This window comes from Puntigrus tetrazona, chromosome 2, assembly GCF_018831695.1.
Source record: "Puntigrus tetrazona isolate hp1 chromosome 2, ASM1883169v1, whole genome shotgun sequence".
Classification (NCBI taxonomy): Eukaryota; Metazoa; Chordata; class Actinopteri; order Cypriniformes; family Cyprinidae; genus Puntigrus; species Puntigrus tetrazona.
In genome coordinates this window covers 10,850,462-10,863,124 of record NC_056700.1, presented here as the reverse complement: position 1 = coordinate 10,863,124, position 12,663 = coordinate 10,850,462, and the positions used below count along the sequence as shown (strand labels likewise).

The 12,663-nt window shown below is 37.3% G+C and overlaps 2 protein-coding genes across 2 annotated transcripts in view; both read left to right on the top strand.

The window, feature by feature from the left end:
* tox (thymocyte selection-associated high mobility group box) overlaps nt 1–12,663 on the top strand; it is an 839,643-nt gene that overhangs the window by 199,849 nt on the left and 627,131 nt on the right. The window lies entirely within an intron of this gene.
* LOC122359216 (TGF-beta receptor type-1-like) overlaps nt 1,530–12,663 on the top strand; it is a 30,486-nt gene continuing 19,352 nt past the window's right edge. The window contains 1 exon segment of the mRNA XM_043259526.1: nt 1,530–1,665. Coding sequence (XP_043115461.1) covers nt 1,575–1,665 — 91 coding nt within the window. The 5' untranslated portion in view covers nt 1,530–1,574.

Here is a 12,663-nt window from a genome sequence, read left to right as displayed (position 1 = left end):
CCTGCTTTAAGGACCACGGTATCCCTGTTCTTAACTGGCCAGCAAACTCGCCTGACCTTAACACCATAGAAAATCTGGGGTATTGTGAAGAGGAAGATGCAACGTGCCAGACCCAACAAAGCAGAAGAGCTGAAGGCCACCATCAGAGCAACCTTGGCTCTCATAACACCTGAGCAGTGCCACAGGCGCATTGCTGCAGTAACTCAGGCAAAAGGAGCCCCAACTAAGTAATGAGTGCCGTACATGCTCATACTTTTCATGTTCATACTTTTCAGTCGGCCAAGATTTCTAAAAATCCTTGTATTGGTCTGAATTTGGGATTTTCAGTTGTCAGTTATAATCATCAAAATGAAAAGAAATAAACATTTTAAATATATCAGTATGTGTGTAATGAATGAATATAATATTTCACTTTTTGACTGGAATTAGTGAAATAAATCTTTTGATGATATTCTAATTATATGACCAGCACCTTTTCTTTTCTCAAAGTAAATGGGATTATGTCCAACATTCAAACGTTTTTTTGTCTATAAGGTTAACTATTTCAAGGTTTTGAAAGAAATTTTGTTCACAAGGCTGAATGTATCTGATGAGAAATACAGTAAGAACGTGAAATATGGTTACAATTTAAAATAGCTGTTTTCTATTTGAATATATTTTAAAATGTAATATATTTCTGTGCTGGCAAAGCTGTATCAACAGCCATTACTTCAGTCTTCAGGGTCACATTATCTGCCACGACTCATTCTAACGAGGATTCTTTGATGAATAGACTGTTCAAAAGAACAGCATTTTTAATGGACATTTTTGTAACATTATATGTCTCTACTGACACGTTTGATCAATTTAAAGCTTAATAAATGTACTGATTTCTTTCAAAAACAAAATCTTATTGCCCCTACACTTTTGGTAATTATTAAGTCACAAGGGGGCAGAGTGGGGATGCATAAAGCAGGAAATGAGGTTGGGGGGAAAAAGCTAAATGTATAACGATATTAATACGATTAAAACAAAGCTTGGCACAGATAATATTTTAGTGTTACCTTTTGCAAAGGTGCACCTGAATACGACGTTTATCTAAAACGCATTTATCTTAACTTTCTAATAATCAAGCATCATTGGCATTACATGTCATTACCCGTTTTTTAAAAAATGAAGAAAAAAACAGACAGATGCATTTAGACTGTTTAATGCTGCATAGAGACACACTAAGTGCATTCATACAGAAAATATAATTGCATGATAAACGTGGAAACCAAAACCATCTAAGGGCTGTTTTTTTTTTTTTTTAATCCGCGTTATGTAAAATTACTGCAATGAGTACCTCATGGTCTCGCTGATCATAAGAACTACATTTGGGATGATCAGATCAATTTCCAAACAACATTCACAGGACGAATTCGCAGTAGTTTCGAGGCACAGCTGAACTCCCCTGCTGAACTGAGGCGGGGCAACGCGTGAACAATGTGGGCGGAGCATACGTATCCTCGCTGACCAATCAGAACGCTCTCTTTCTCGAAGCAAAGACCCGACTACTTGAATGTATGAGAAAAAAAACTGACCAGTCCTAAAGAATGATCTCTACCACGATGGACGTGGGAACGTTACTTAGCCGCTCGATTCTGCTGGCTTTGCTCGTATTCACGGCGACCCAGGAGGCGCGAGGTAAGTCGCGGGACTGTAACACTTCGTAGTTTGCCCTCGCCTACATTTCTCAAGTTTTATCCGTTTCCTTTTTTCAGAACGTTACCTAGGGGTATTCAAACATGGCGCAGGTCACAGTAAGGTGCGCTGGCACGAGTGTTTAGTGGTTTTCGTACCGTGACATCGGTCACATCCACAACAGTTAGTGAGCGTTGTTCTGACGGGGAGATGGAGTGGCTCGCGCATGCAATCGGAGCGCCGCGCGAGGTTTGGATATCGCGACACAGTATTTATTTACCATACTTCAAAGCTCCTGTAAATTTATAACAACCTCTAGATCAAATGTTCGGTCATCTGAAACTGTTGACGAGATGTGCTTTCATCAGCGAGCAGAGGTTTACCTTCAGCCAGTTTTTATTTCTGTTTCGCACGTGTTTTGTGGCGATAGATGTTTTCCATAATATGACATTTAAAAAAAAAACTCCCCGTCGACTCATTTATCATCTCTATTGGGTTCAGGGCACAGCCCAGACAGTATCTTAATAATTTCCTGTACGCTCGAGTGACATTCAAAGTCTGCCTTTCACGTCAAATTATGCAGACTGATTGGAAACCTGTTTTGCATGTTTTACATGTTTACTTGAGTTGTAATAACAGATTGGACTATTTCTGTACGTTATGAATATCGCAGGCTATTCTTAACAGACGGTACAAAACACCAGCTCTGGGATAGCCGATATCTCCCATCCATTATTTTTGATTAAGTAAATATACTGTGATTGAATGTCTATGCATGCAACAGTTTGCTTAATCAGAAGCGTTTCATAACAGTGCACGCTCACTAAACTGTTAAAGATGTCGTTGATACGAATGTATTACGTTTAAAGAACTACAGCGATGGTTTTGTGTACAACAACAACAACAACAACATGTCCCATTCGGATGCTTTTGTGATATATCATGCAGTTTGTATGTTGACCGGAAAAGCGGCGGCATTCCGTCACACAGACAAATGCTTTTTACGTTTTCCATTCAGACGTGCAGCCCAAAGAACAGCTTTCTTATTAAAAAGCATTCAGATTGTACCTTTAAATAGAAATTGAATTCTTGCTTGATGACATTTTACATTTGTGCGTTTACATTTTTGAATGCAGAGTGTCGCAAAAAGCTTGAAGGGCTTTGAAGGGAAAATGAAAATTAGCCCATTTCGTTCTCCCTCAAGGCATCCCGGGTGTATATGACATTCTTCTTTCAGACAAAGTCAATCGAAAGGATATTAAAAGTTAACTTTGGCCTTCTGAGCTTTAGAATGGAAGTAGGTGGGTGGGTGTGTCTTTCTTTTTCTTTTTTTTTAGCAGTCCAAAAGCCGTAAAATAAAGTGTGTACATCTATAATGAAATGTGCCTCACGCTGCTTTGAGGGGTGGTTAAAGGCCTCCTGTAGCAAGTAAGAAAAAAGGTAAATATTTAAAAAGTGTTAAATGAGGATTTGTATGGAGGATTTCAGTATGAGGCTGGGTACACGCCACTAGACAATCGGGAGCTTTTGAGCCGATTTCTCCCTTTCCGACAATCCTAGGTAATGTCCCGTTGTCTTGGTGGTTCTAAGGATTATTTTATCAGATTTTCCTGTGGTGTGATGTGTGTTAAGAGTGACTAAATCTGCTCGGAAGAACATCCGATGTTCGGAAATCCTGATTTGTGGGGGAAGCCCTGAGAATAAACGCAAGATCTTGAGATTATCACGTGAAACTAAACAATATCCAATCAGAGAGCGAGCTGACGGAAGACCCCAACAAAATAACAAATGCAGCACAAAAGGATTGGGACAGCAGAGATGGAGGGTCAGCTTGTTGATTTGTGGCAACAGACTGTGAATACAACCTGTCCTGGGAAACATATTTATTCTTAAGTCTCGAGAGATTTCTCGAGATGTCCCGTGTTCACAGTCGGGACTCGAGATGAAAATCTGTTCATGTGTGGTGGTGCTCTGTCTTCATCACGTTGCGGCACACCACACACTTATAGGAGCAAAACAGTGAAATCTGGGATGTTTTTGTCCTCATGTTTGTGGTCTCTCACATTTTGAAAATCTTACAAGATTCAGCAAATCTTTTAGTGTGTACCCAGCCTAAGCTAAGAGAAACTGGGTTTAAAGTAAGGAAAGCGTCTGTAAACAAACTCATGAGACTAGCATAACTCCTGCATACCATCCTACATAAGTGCTTATAGCATTTTAAATATGCATATTTTTTACAAAAACACATTTACTATATTCACTCCTTTATTCACTTCATTCATCCATTTATTATGGATATTAATCATCTTCTGGACTGTTAAAAAACACCCACCTACTGCCATTATAAAGCTCATTATAAGGATCATTTTGAATTTTTTAAAGAAAATCATATAGCCTACATTTAATTTTCATTTATGGGTGAACTAACCCTTTAAAGGTTCTTATATTCTTCTGGTAACTGTGTGATATTGTGTTACTGCATGTGTTTTTGCTGTAATATACTGTGACAGGCTAAGAGGAAACATTCTATATTTACTCCAGCACTTATCTCCTTTTCTAATCACTGAGCTTCCTCTGACACAAAGATTTATTGTTTTATTATACTCAAAAAAGATCAAAAAGAAAGTTTTATTTCATGCTCGCTGAGTTGTGTGAACTGTGACTTTGAGTTAAAGGTAGTGTTTGTCCTCTATCTGATGTTTTTTTTTGTACTTGAAGTATTTAATATTGTTATTTAGCTCGTGTTTTGTTAAACGTTTATTTAGATAAAGTATAGAATTTGGTGTCACTTTAGTTTACTTATAAAGCAAATATTATTCTGTATGACCATATTTTAATCCATACCTAAATTTAACAACTACTGCACTAACTATTTATAAGCAGAAAATGTATAAAAGTTTATTGAGGTAAAACCATAGTTAATAGTTCAGAATTGGACCTAGAATTTTAGTAATGGTAATTTATCGGCTATTGACTGCACCATTAAGCATCATTAATAGCATATCAACCAGAATGTGATACTTATATGTGTACTTCTAAAATATCTTGGCCTCCTTTCTGAGCTGTACATGTGTGATACAAACAAGAATGTATTAAAGTTTGTGTCTTTTTATGTGTCAAGTGTAATCTTCATAAAGTACACGATGGACCACATTAAATCACACACATCTAAAGATTTGTCTTTGTGAGAGACCCAGTTATGAAAGCTGCATTCATGTCTGCTCTGGAAGATTATGTTCTAACAACACTGCATGAATGGGTTTTGATTACTCAAAACCCATAGGCAGTCTGAAACACATGAGGCCACATCGCTGTTCTGTTGCTGCTCCGTTGTATCTCAGTTATAGTTGAGAGCCAGGGAGGGTTTTTTTTCCTGTTTAAACATTGAAAGATACGTTGATGTAAAAGGCTCTCTTGATAAAGTCCAAGTGGTCTGAGACGTATGTACCGAAAGCGTAAGCAGTTGTGATCAGATCGCTCAAAGGGCCTCGTGTATAAAATTTTGCATAGATTTCATCTAAGTATGCATACGCATGATGGCAGATTTTGCATAAATATTTTTGAATGTATATAAATGTACATACTGTATGCCAAGATTTGAACAAAATACAATGGGAGATTATGTTCATAAGCTTTATTTCTTACCTCAAAATCCCAGAAATTACCATATAAGGAGCTTATATGCATCACATCTGCATATAACTTTTATATGCATGTTCCCAACTAGACACGATACTGTGCAGTACTGTGCCAATACAGTTCCTCTGCTAAAAGATTATGTTCTTAATCAGTATTTGAATATAAACGATATATAACAAACAAAAGGCAAAATTGGATAAAATTTCATTTTCACATATAACTTGAAAGATTAGACCTCGTACTGTTCTCACACTATAGCAGATCGTTTTGCTTCGTTAATGGAGTTTTGTTTCGAGAATATTTGTTTGCCCTTTAAACCAAATCACTGATGCGGATTATTCATGGTATTAAAAGTCATTTTAGACTTCAGCTTTTGAACTTTCAAAAATAAAATGTGCAAAGAATAATTAATTAATTATTAATAACAGGGTTCACAGGGGTTATCATTGATATCAAGGTTCAGTCCTCATTCCCTCATTTATCCAGGCATTTCAGTATGGTTTTGCCTCCGATAGCCCACCTGTGTGGGACAGAACAGTACAGGGGCATCATAGCCAATCACAGACTAATGGTCCGTTTGACTACCGTATGTGTCTGGCCGTAGCCCCTTTCACACGGAGGAACTTTTTATAAATCCTAGAACAATTTGGGGAAGTACCTGAATGCTTGCGTGTTTACACCGCAGGAACTAGGAATGATTTTAGTTCTAGGAACTCCTTCTACAGGAACTGTAGGGAAATCTTCTACTTAAAAGTAGGGTCAACCAGTGACGTAGGTGTACACTGATTGGCTAAACGCATGTGTTCAAACGCAGGCACCTGCCTTTTTTTTTAAAGTCTGATAAAATTATAATATTGATAATATTTCCATTCTAATTAAACCCAGTATATAAATAAAAAAAAAAAACACAGCTCCAATCACAATGTCCTCAATCCTTTTGTTTAAGTTGCTGAATGCAGCGCTTAAATGACATAGCTGAGTCACTTCTGAGTTCCTGTTGGCAAAGCGAATGCAACCAGGAAAACGGGCCAATGGAACGTCTTCATCGGCTAGTTCCTATATCTTAGTTCCTGGAACCTATGCGGTCAGAAAGGGGCTAGTGTCTGTCATTATACAGTCTGTCTTGCCAGGCCAACTCTCACAATTCAAATGCACAACAGAGACTACGGTAGTCTTTATTTAAATGTTTACTTTTAACTCCGTTAACTCTGTAATAGGATTTCTGAATTTAGATCCCGGAGGAATTAAATGTAGCATAATCCGAGAAATCCATTCAATCCATCACTGTTCTTTACTTTTTCAAACATAACATTTGAATGCCTTTTCAATTAGTTATGTGAATTGAACATGTAACCACATAGATTTTTATTTTAAATGTGCATACACGTAAAAATTGTGTTACTCATTTTCTTTGGATTGTTACTAAACCTCTAGAGTTCTGGAGGGTGCAGACAGTACACATATTTGTATTTTTTTTATAAATCCTTAGTGGGGGAAATAGTGTATGCAGTGCCCATACATATTATTTTTGGGACTGGGTCTCAGGTGTAAACTGCCAGTTCTAGAACAGAATAAATGGTAGATGGTAGAATTGGTTGCCTAATCAACTGATTCTATTTGTTTGGCACCAGGTAGTGAGCAAATCTGTGCAAGCAACATGCTTTTGATATAAAAATGTCTAGTGATTTGTGTGAACATCACTGGCCATGGCACTGTTTTGTGATGTTATTAGCAGAGCGAACACATTTTATAAAAAAATAGTTACACCAACATTAGGACGGTTTTAAAGAACAGTTTCTATATTGGGCCGAAGATGTGTTTGTTCTCACAGAAAACCTAACCGAAATGTGGGTCAGCACATATCTACTTATATTTTCTGAGATTCTTTTTTTGAGACAGAAGATTTCTGAGTCAGTCCAAGGAACTCATCTCATATCCTGGTCATTCAGTAGATTTGACCTTGTTTTTTTCCCTCTTCTTTTTTTCCCCCCCCAGGCCCCTCCCTCGGATTTAGGAATTCTTTCTTAAGCTAAAGACTCACCACAGTTACACACACAAAGCTTAATGAGTAACCTCTGTGGACAGATATGAACCTTTGCTAAGAGAAAGCTATGAAGAGCCGAGTTGGTTTGCGGTTCACAGAGAGATCTGAGCATATTCTCTCGTGTGGAAATAGCAGAGGGTCAACGTGAATGTTTACAGAGCAGGTTGTTGACTCGTCCCGTGCTTCAGACAACAGAAAATAAACTGAAATTGAATTCCCAGAAAACTTCAGTCAACAAATTAACAGCCAAAGATGATCCTTCCTTTCAGACAGCAGACATTCCTGCAGACTGGGGTTGCACCGAGTAGTATTTTTTTTTTCCTTTTCCATTTCATGATCGCATTCCTCTAGTTATTGTTTGTTTTTGTCATGTGGTTGAGGATCGAGTGTCCATTTGTTGTGGTAATCTGAATAAGGTTGCTGGCGTTGTGTTGCTGGCCACAGTGTCTTTCTGAGTGTGACTCACGGCAGGCGACTGGCTGGGACGCACAGCCTCGTCTGTGTAATGTTCTCCAAACTTGGCAGTTAAGGATGTCTGACTCCCTCCTCCAGACAGTTTCAATGAGCGTATGACTAAGGAAATGTGTTTAGAGCCAGAGGGCGGCCTTAAACTGTCCTCTGATACTACAGAGCAAAATTTAGTGTCTGATCCACCTTTAGTAATTAAATTTTTAGTATCTCAATTAGTCAGACGTCAGAAAGCTTTATTAACAAGTATATTTACACAAACTAATAAAGCTTTGAGTGATTACACAGCCTGATAAAAATTGTTTAGGGATAATGAACTAAAAAAATAAAATTCCCTTGATCTTTTGACGTGTTAGAGGTCATGGTACTCAGAGTTAGGAATGAACTGTTTTTAAAGAAGATCCAGACCGTGTTCATTTTCGAAAAGATTGAAAATAACAGACAATGCTGTGCCAACTGTATCAGATCCAAAAGTAATGTCGCACGACACAAGTGTTTTTATTATGTGGTCGCTATCGCTTTGTCTGTTATTAAAGATCGTTTGATATGTAGGCTACTGAGTATTTATGTTTTTGTCCATCTATCTGTGCATGCCATTTTTCCCAGATGCATTCTTGCCAGGATTTGTTTTGGCTTTGTTTTCATGCTTGCTGAAGGTAATGATGGAAAAGTAGTTTGACCAATAACAGGCAAGCATTGTACATAATGGACCAATCATGGTGCGTCAGAAGGTGGGATCTAAGGTCAAAGTGATGCAAATATGCGTACATAAGTATGTTCTAACTAAAGTGGCGCAGGTCAAACTGATCAATGTTTGACATCAAAGTACCTCGAGAAAACGTAAGGAAACGTCTATATGGTACTTTGATGTCATACACCGATCAGTCTGCAAATGTAAACAAAGCCATGTGCTTTAGAATGTTTTTGTGCCTTTTTGGGAGGCTCTACAATAACACATAATAGTATACGCACAATTTCAGATTTAGATTGATCTCATCTAATCGATACCTGATCTGCAGAAAATGACTGTATCGGACCGGATAATGATCCTGAGTATCAGATCAATGCATCCCTGTGACCAACAAAAAAAATACACTCCATTGACCAGGCTGAGAGTCCACTTAAGACCAGCAATCCTTCTTAGGCCGATGATACCAATGTTGTTTGTGCAAATTGGTAACAAGATTCTGTTCGGATATTTTAGATAAGTCGTGGGCCCTGTGTCTCAGCTGCTTGCCCGTTGATGGCAACATTTCCTAAAGTTGCAACATTGTTTAAATAATTGTCCAATGTATCATCAGCCTAAGGCTGTATTAAGATATTTTTCTGCAGTTTAGTATTAACTAGTTAGGGGTTAGTAAGACTTTTAAGAGTTAATACATTAATAAATAAATATAAATAAATACAGTTTAAAATAACTTCTAAATGATAAGAGATCAATTCCTGTGACAAAAGCTGTGGTTACTTATAGCAGCCTTCAGTGTCGTGTGATTGTTCAAGGACTCGAGAGCACAGTTGTGAAGCTTAATATTTTTGAGGAAACTGACACTTTTTTTTCAAGGTACTTTGATGAATGGAAAGTTCAAAAAGCAGTATTGATTTGAAACTGAATCTTTTGTAACATTCAAAATGTCTTTACTATCACTTTTGATCAGTTTCAGTATCCTTTCTGAATAGTATTTCTTTTTTTTTTCCTGAAAACAAGTTTCCTGAAAACAGTGCAAGTATTTGTCAGGAGATCTGTATACTGATTCACTCTGATTCAGATCTGCCTGTCCGTTTTGTTATGTCTAGCATTCTCTGTGTTGTCTGTGCTATAAAAAAAAAAAAGCAGTTCTTTTCTTTCCAGTCATTCAAAACAGAAACACATTTGAATTTAGTGTTAAGTGGGCTACTAATGGAAATGTCAGCGTACTGGTTTATTACTCATTACATTGGCGAGGCTGCGGTTTAATCTGTGTTGTCTGGACACTCCCACTTCCTTTTTTCTTGCCTGAAGAATTTCCAGTTTCATCGCAGCGAGTAAGGAGACTCCCAGCCATAACACAAGCTCTTCTTCTCGTGTTGTCTTTTAGTACATTGGAACAATCATCAATGCTGATCCAGTAAATAAAGTGGAAATAGCACAGACATAAGACACATTACAAATATAAGATATGATATTAAATATATATATAATGTTATACTTGTAATATGTCTTATGTCTGTGCTATTTCAACATTATATATATTAATGAATTACTTGCATGCATTAATAAACAAGTTTTATCGTGCTGGCACGTTGAGGTGAGGCGTCTGTATGGGTGGAGGCTCCGAGTGAGTAATGGGATTTTTAAAGGTAAATGAAAGCAATGGGTTCAGCAATGTGCTGCAACTAGTTGCTAAGCGACAGAAGTAATTGATTTCCTTTTTTTGTGGTTGCATTGTAAGTATGGAGCTGGACAAAAAACAATTTAATGTCACGGGTTTATCAGTAACAAGTAACCCCTAAACCAATCCTTTATAGTTTGGTCATCCACTGACGGAACATAAATTCATCATTCGTTTCATGTTGATTAAAACTGAATCAATAATACATACAGGATTGTATAGAGGTGCCTGCCAATTCCTGTCCATGAACTAGCGCAGAAACTGCAGAGGCCCGCATACTGTATTATGGCAATTATTACTAGCATTTGATTAAACCTTTTGAAATTGGCTAGTCAGAAACTCTCATTCACTCACGGCTTCATTCAGAGGAGTGACTGTGACAACCCGCAGCATATGTACTGCATACATAATGACCCCAGTGGGCGCAGAGTGAGGCACTTTGTTCAACTTTCTGCTCCTTATCTCTTCTCTCAGGGAATCATTTAATTGGAACATTGCTTGATGTAAAATCTCTTACCTATAATCAATTAATGCTGAAGTTAAAAACACGACACAGGAGTTCTCTCTAGTCGGGCCAACAAAACTGCTTGCTAGAAAAGGTGCGATTTTCAATTTTCGTTTTTAATTAAGTGAAAAGGTAAGACTAGTGTGTGAGACTGACATGCTTCTCAAATAAGGCTAGTGGCATTTTTGGTTCACAATAACAAAAATCAAGTTACATAAAGATCCTTTTTAGTATAGAAATACAGCTTGTATTTTTTTTATAACTATAGTTAACTAAAATCAAAACAGCGCATATGTTTAAAATATTTTCTTGAGAGTGTTTGTTCTGTAACTTACTGTAGTAAAAATTCCAATGCAACTGTTTTTTGTGTCAATGCCAGTATCTTCTCAGAACTTCAGAGTTGAAGTCGGATTTAAAGGGATGGTTTAGATTTACTAACCTGCATGTTCTTCAAAACCTTTTTTTTGGTGGGAAAACAAAAGGAGATATTTTGAAGAATATTCTGGCTGCTCTTTCCGATGCACTGAAAGTGAATGAGGACTAATGCTGTTTAACCAAGAAAATCTGAATTATGATTTCAGAATCTTAAATTTGAGGAAGAGCAGTAATAAAAGGACAAATATGATATTTTAACAAAGCAAAATTCAGGAAAAATACACATAGTCTGTTGATAACAAGTAGGTATTTAAAAAAAAAAAAAAAAAAAGAAAAATTCTGCATTTGTCCCTAGAGACAGTTGTGTTTTTATCCAGCTCTGCCACTTTTTATCTAGATGGTCTTTATTGCCCTGAGTTAAGGAACTTGTCAGTCATTTTAGAAGCATGAAAAATTGCATCAGGAGATAAAGCTGATGAAAGCAACAGTCTATGGGGAAGTGCACAAGAGGATAGATAGATTGTGATATGTTTGAAGCCAATCTGTAAATGTAATGTTAGTTCTCTGACTGGTCTGCCATGCAAACCGAAAAAAATAAAAATCTCTTTTATCATTTACTCATCCTTAAGTCCAAACAACATTGGACATCATTGATTGCTGCTGTGTGGAAAAAAAAACCCAGACGTCTCCAGAAAAGAAAATCATACAAGTTAGGAACAACGTGAGGCTGAGTAAATATTGACAGAATAGGTGAATTATTCTTTTAATTGGTTAGTTTCCTAGTGCTTTCCTCTTTACCATAGATTTATTTTAATGATCTGTTCTCACCAAGGTTGCATTTATTGGTTAAAACACACAGTATTATGAAATATTATTGGACAATGATGAGCATTAGAGACACTTGGCATAAAATGGGACCCCTCTTTTATTTGACAGCAAGCACTTTGAACCAGTAAACCCTATTCTCCCTGAAATAATGTGTTTTCCCTTAAGAAAAAAAGCAGGTTTACTGCTTCTCTCAGCTTCTTTCAGTTGTCTGAGCATCTGAATTCTCACTGGTTTAATTGAGGCCTCTGGCTGCTTTAGGTTTGGCCACTGCTGTCTCTGCAGGTTTGTGTCCTTGAATCTCCACAGCACTAGGATTCAGACGGCGTCAGACAGCTCAGCCCGACTGGGAGCTGTGCTGAGCGTCTCCTCTTCCTGTATAATGGGGTTAGCAGGACATGCTCAGTGATTTAAAGGTGTTGAGTTTAGGTCTTGTTCATCAGATTGTGTAGCCAACAAAAGTATCTTCATTTATTGTTGAATGTGCTTTCAACACCAATCTCTGTTGTGTCTGTATTAATTTAGCTGTTTGCGCAGTTGATAATGGTAAAACGGGAAGTGTTGATAATGGCATGATGGATGGAAAAACTGCAGTTGGCAGCCTAACTATTCAGAACATTTTTCTATTTTGTGTATTTATTATGCACAGTGTTTTTATGACCTTGTATTGAGTTTGAAATTCAATGTTTTATTGGCATTACAAACAGCGTACAGTCTCATTGAAATATCTAGAGACTACTATGAATATGAAATATCTGTACGCCAGAAGATTTATT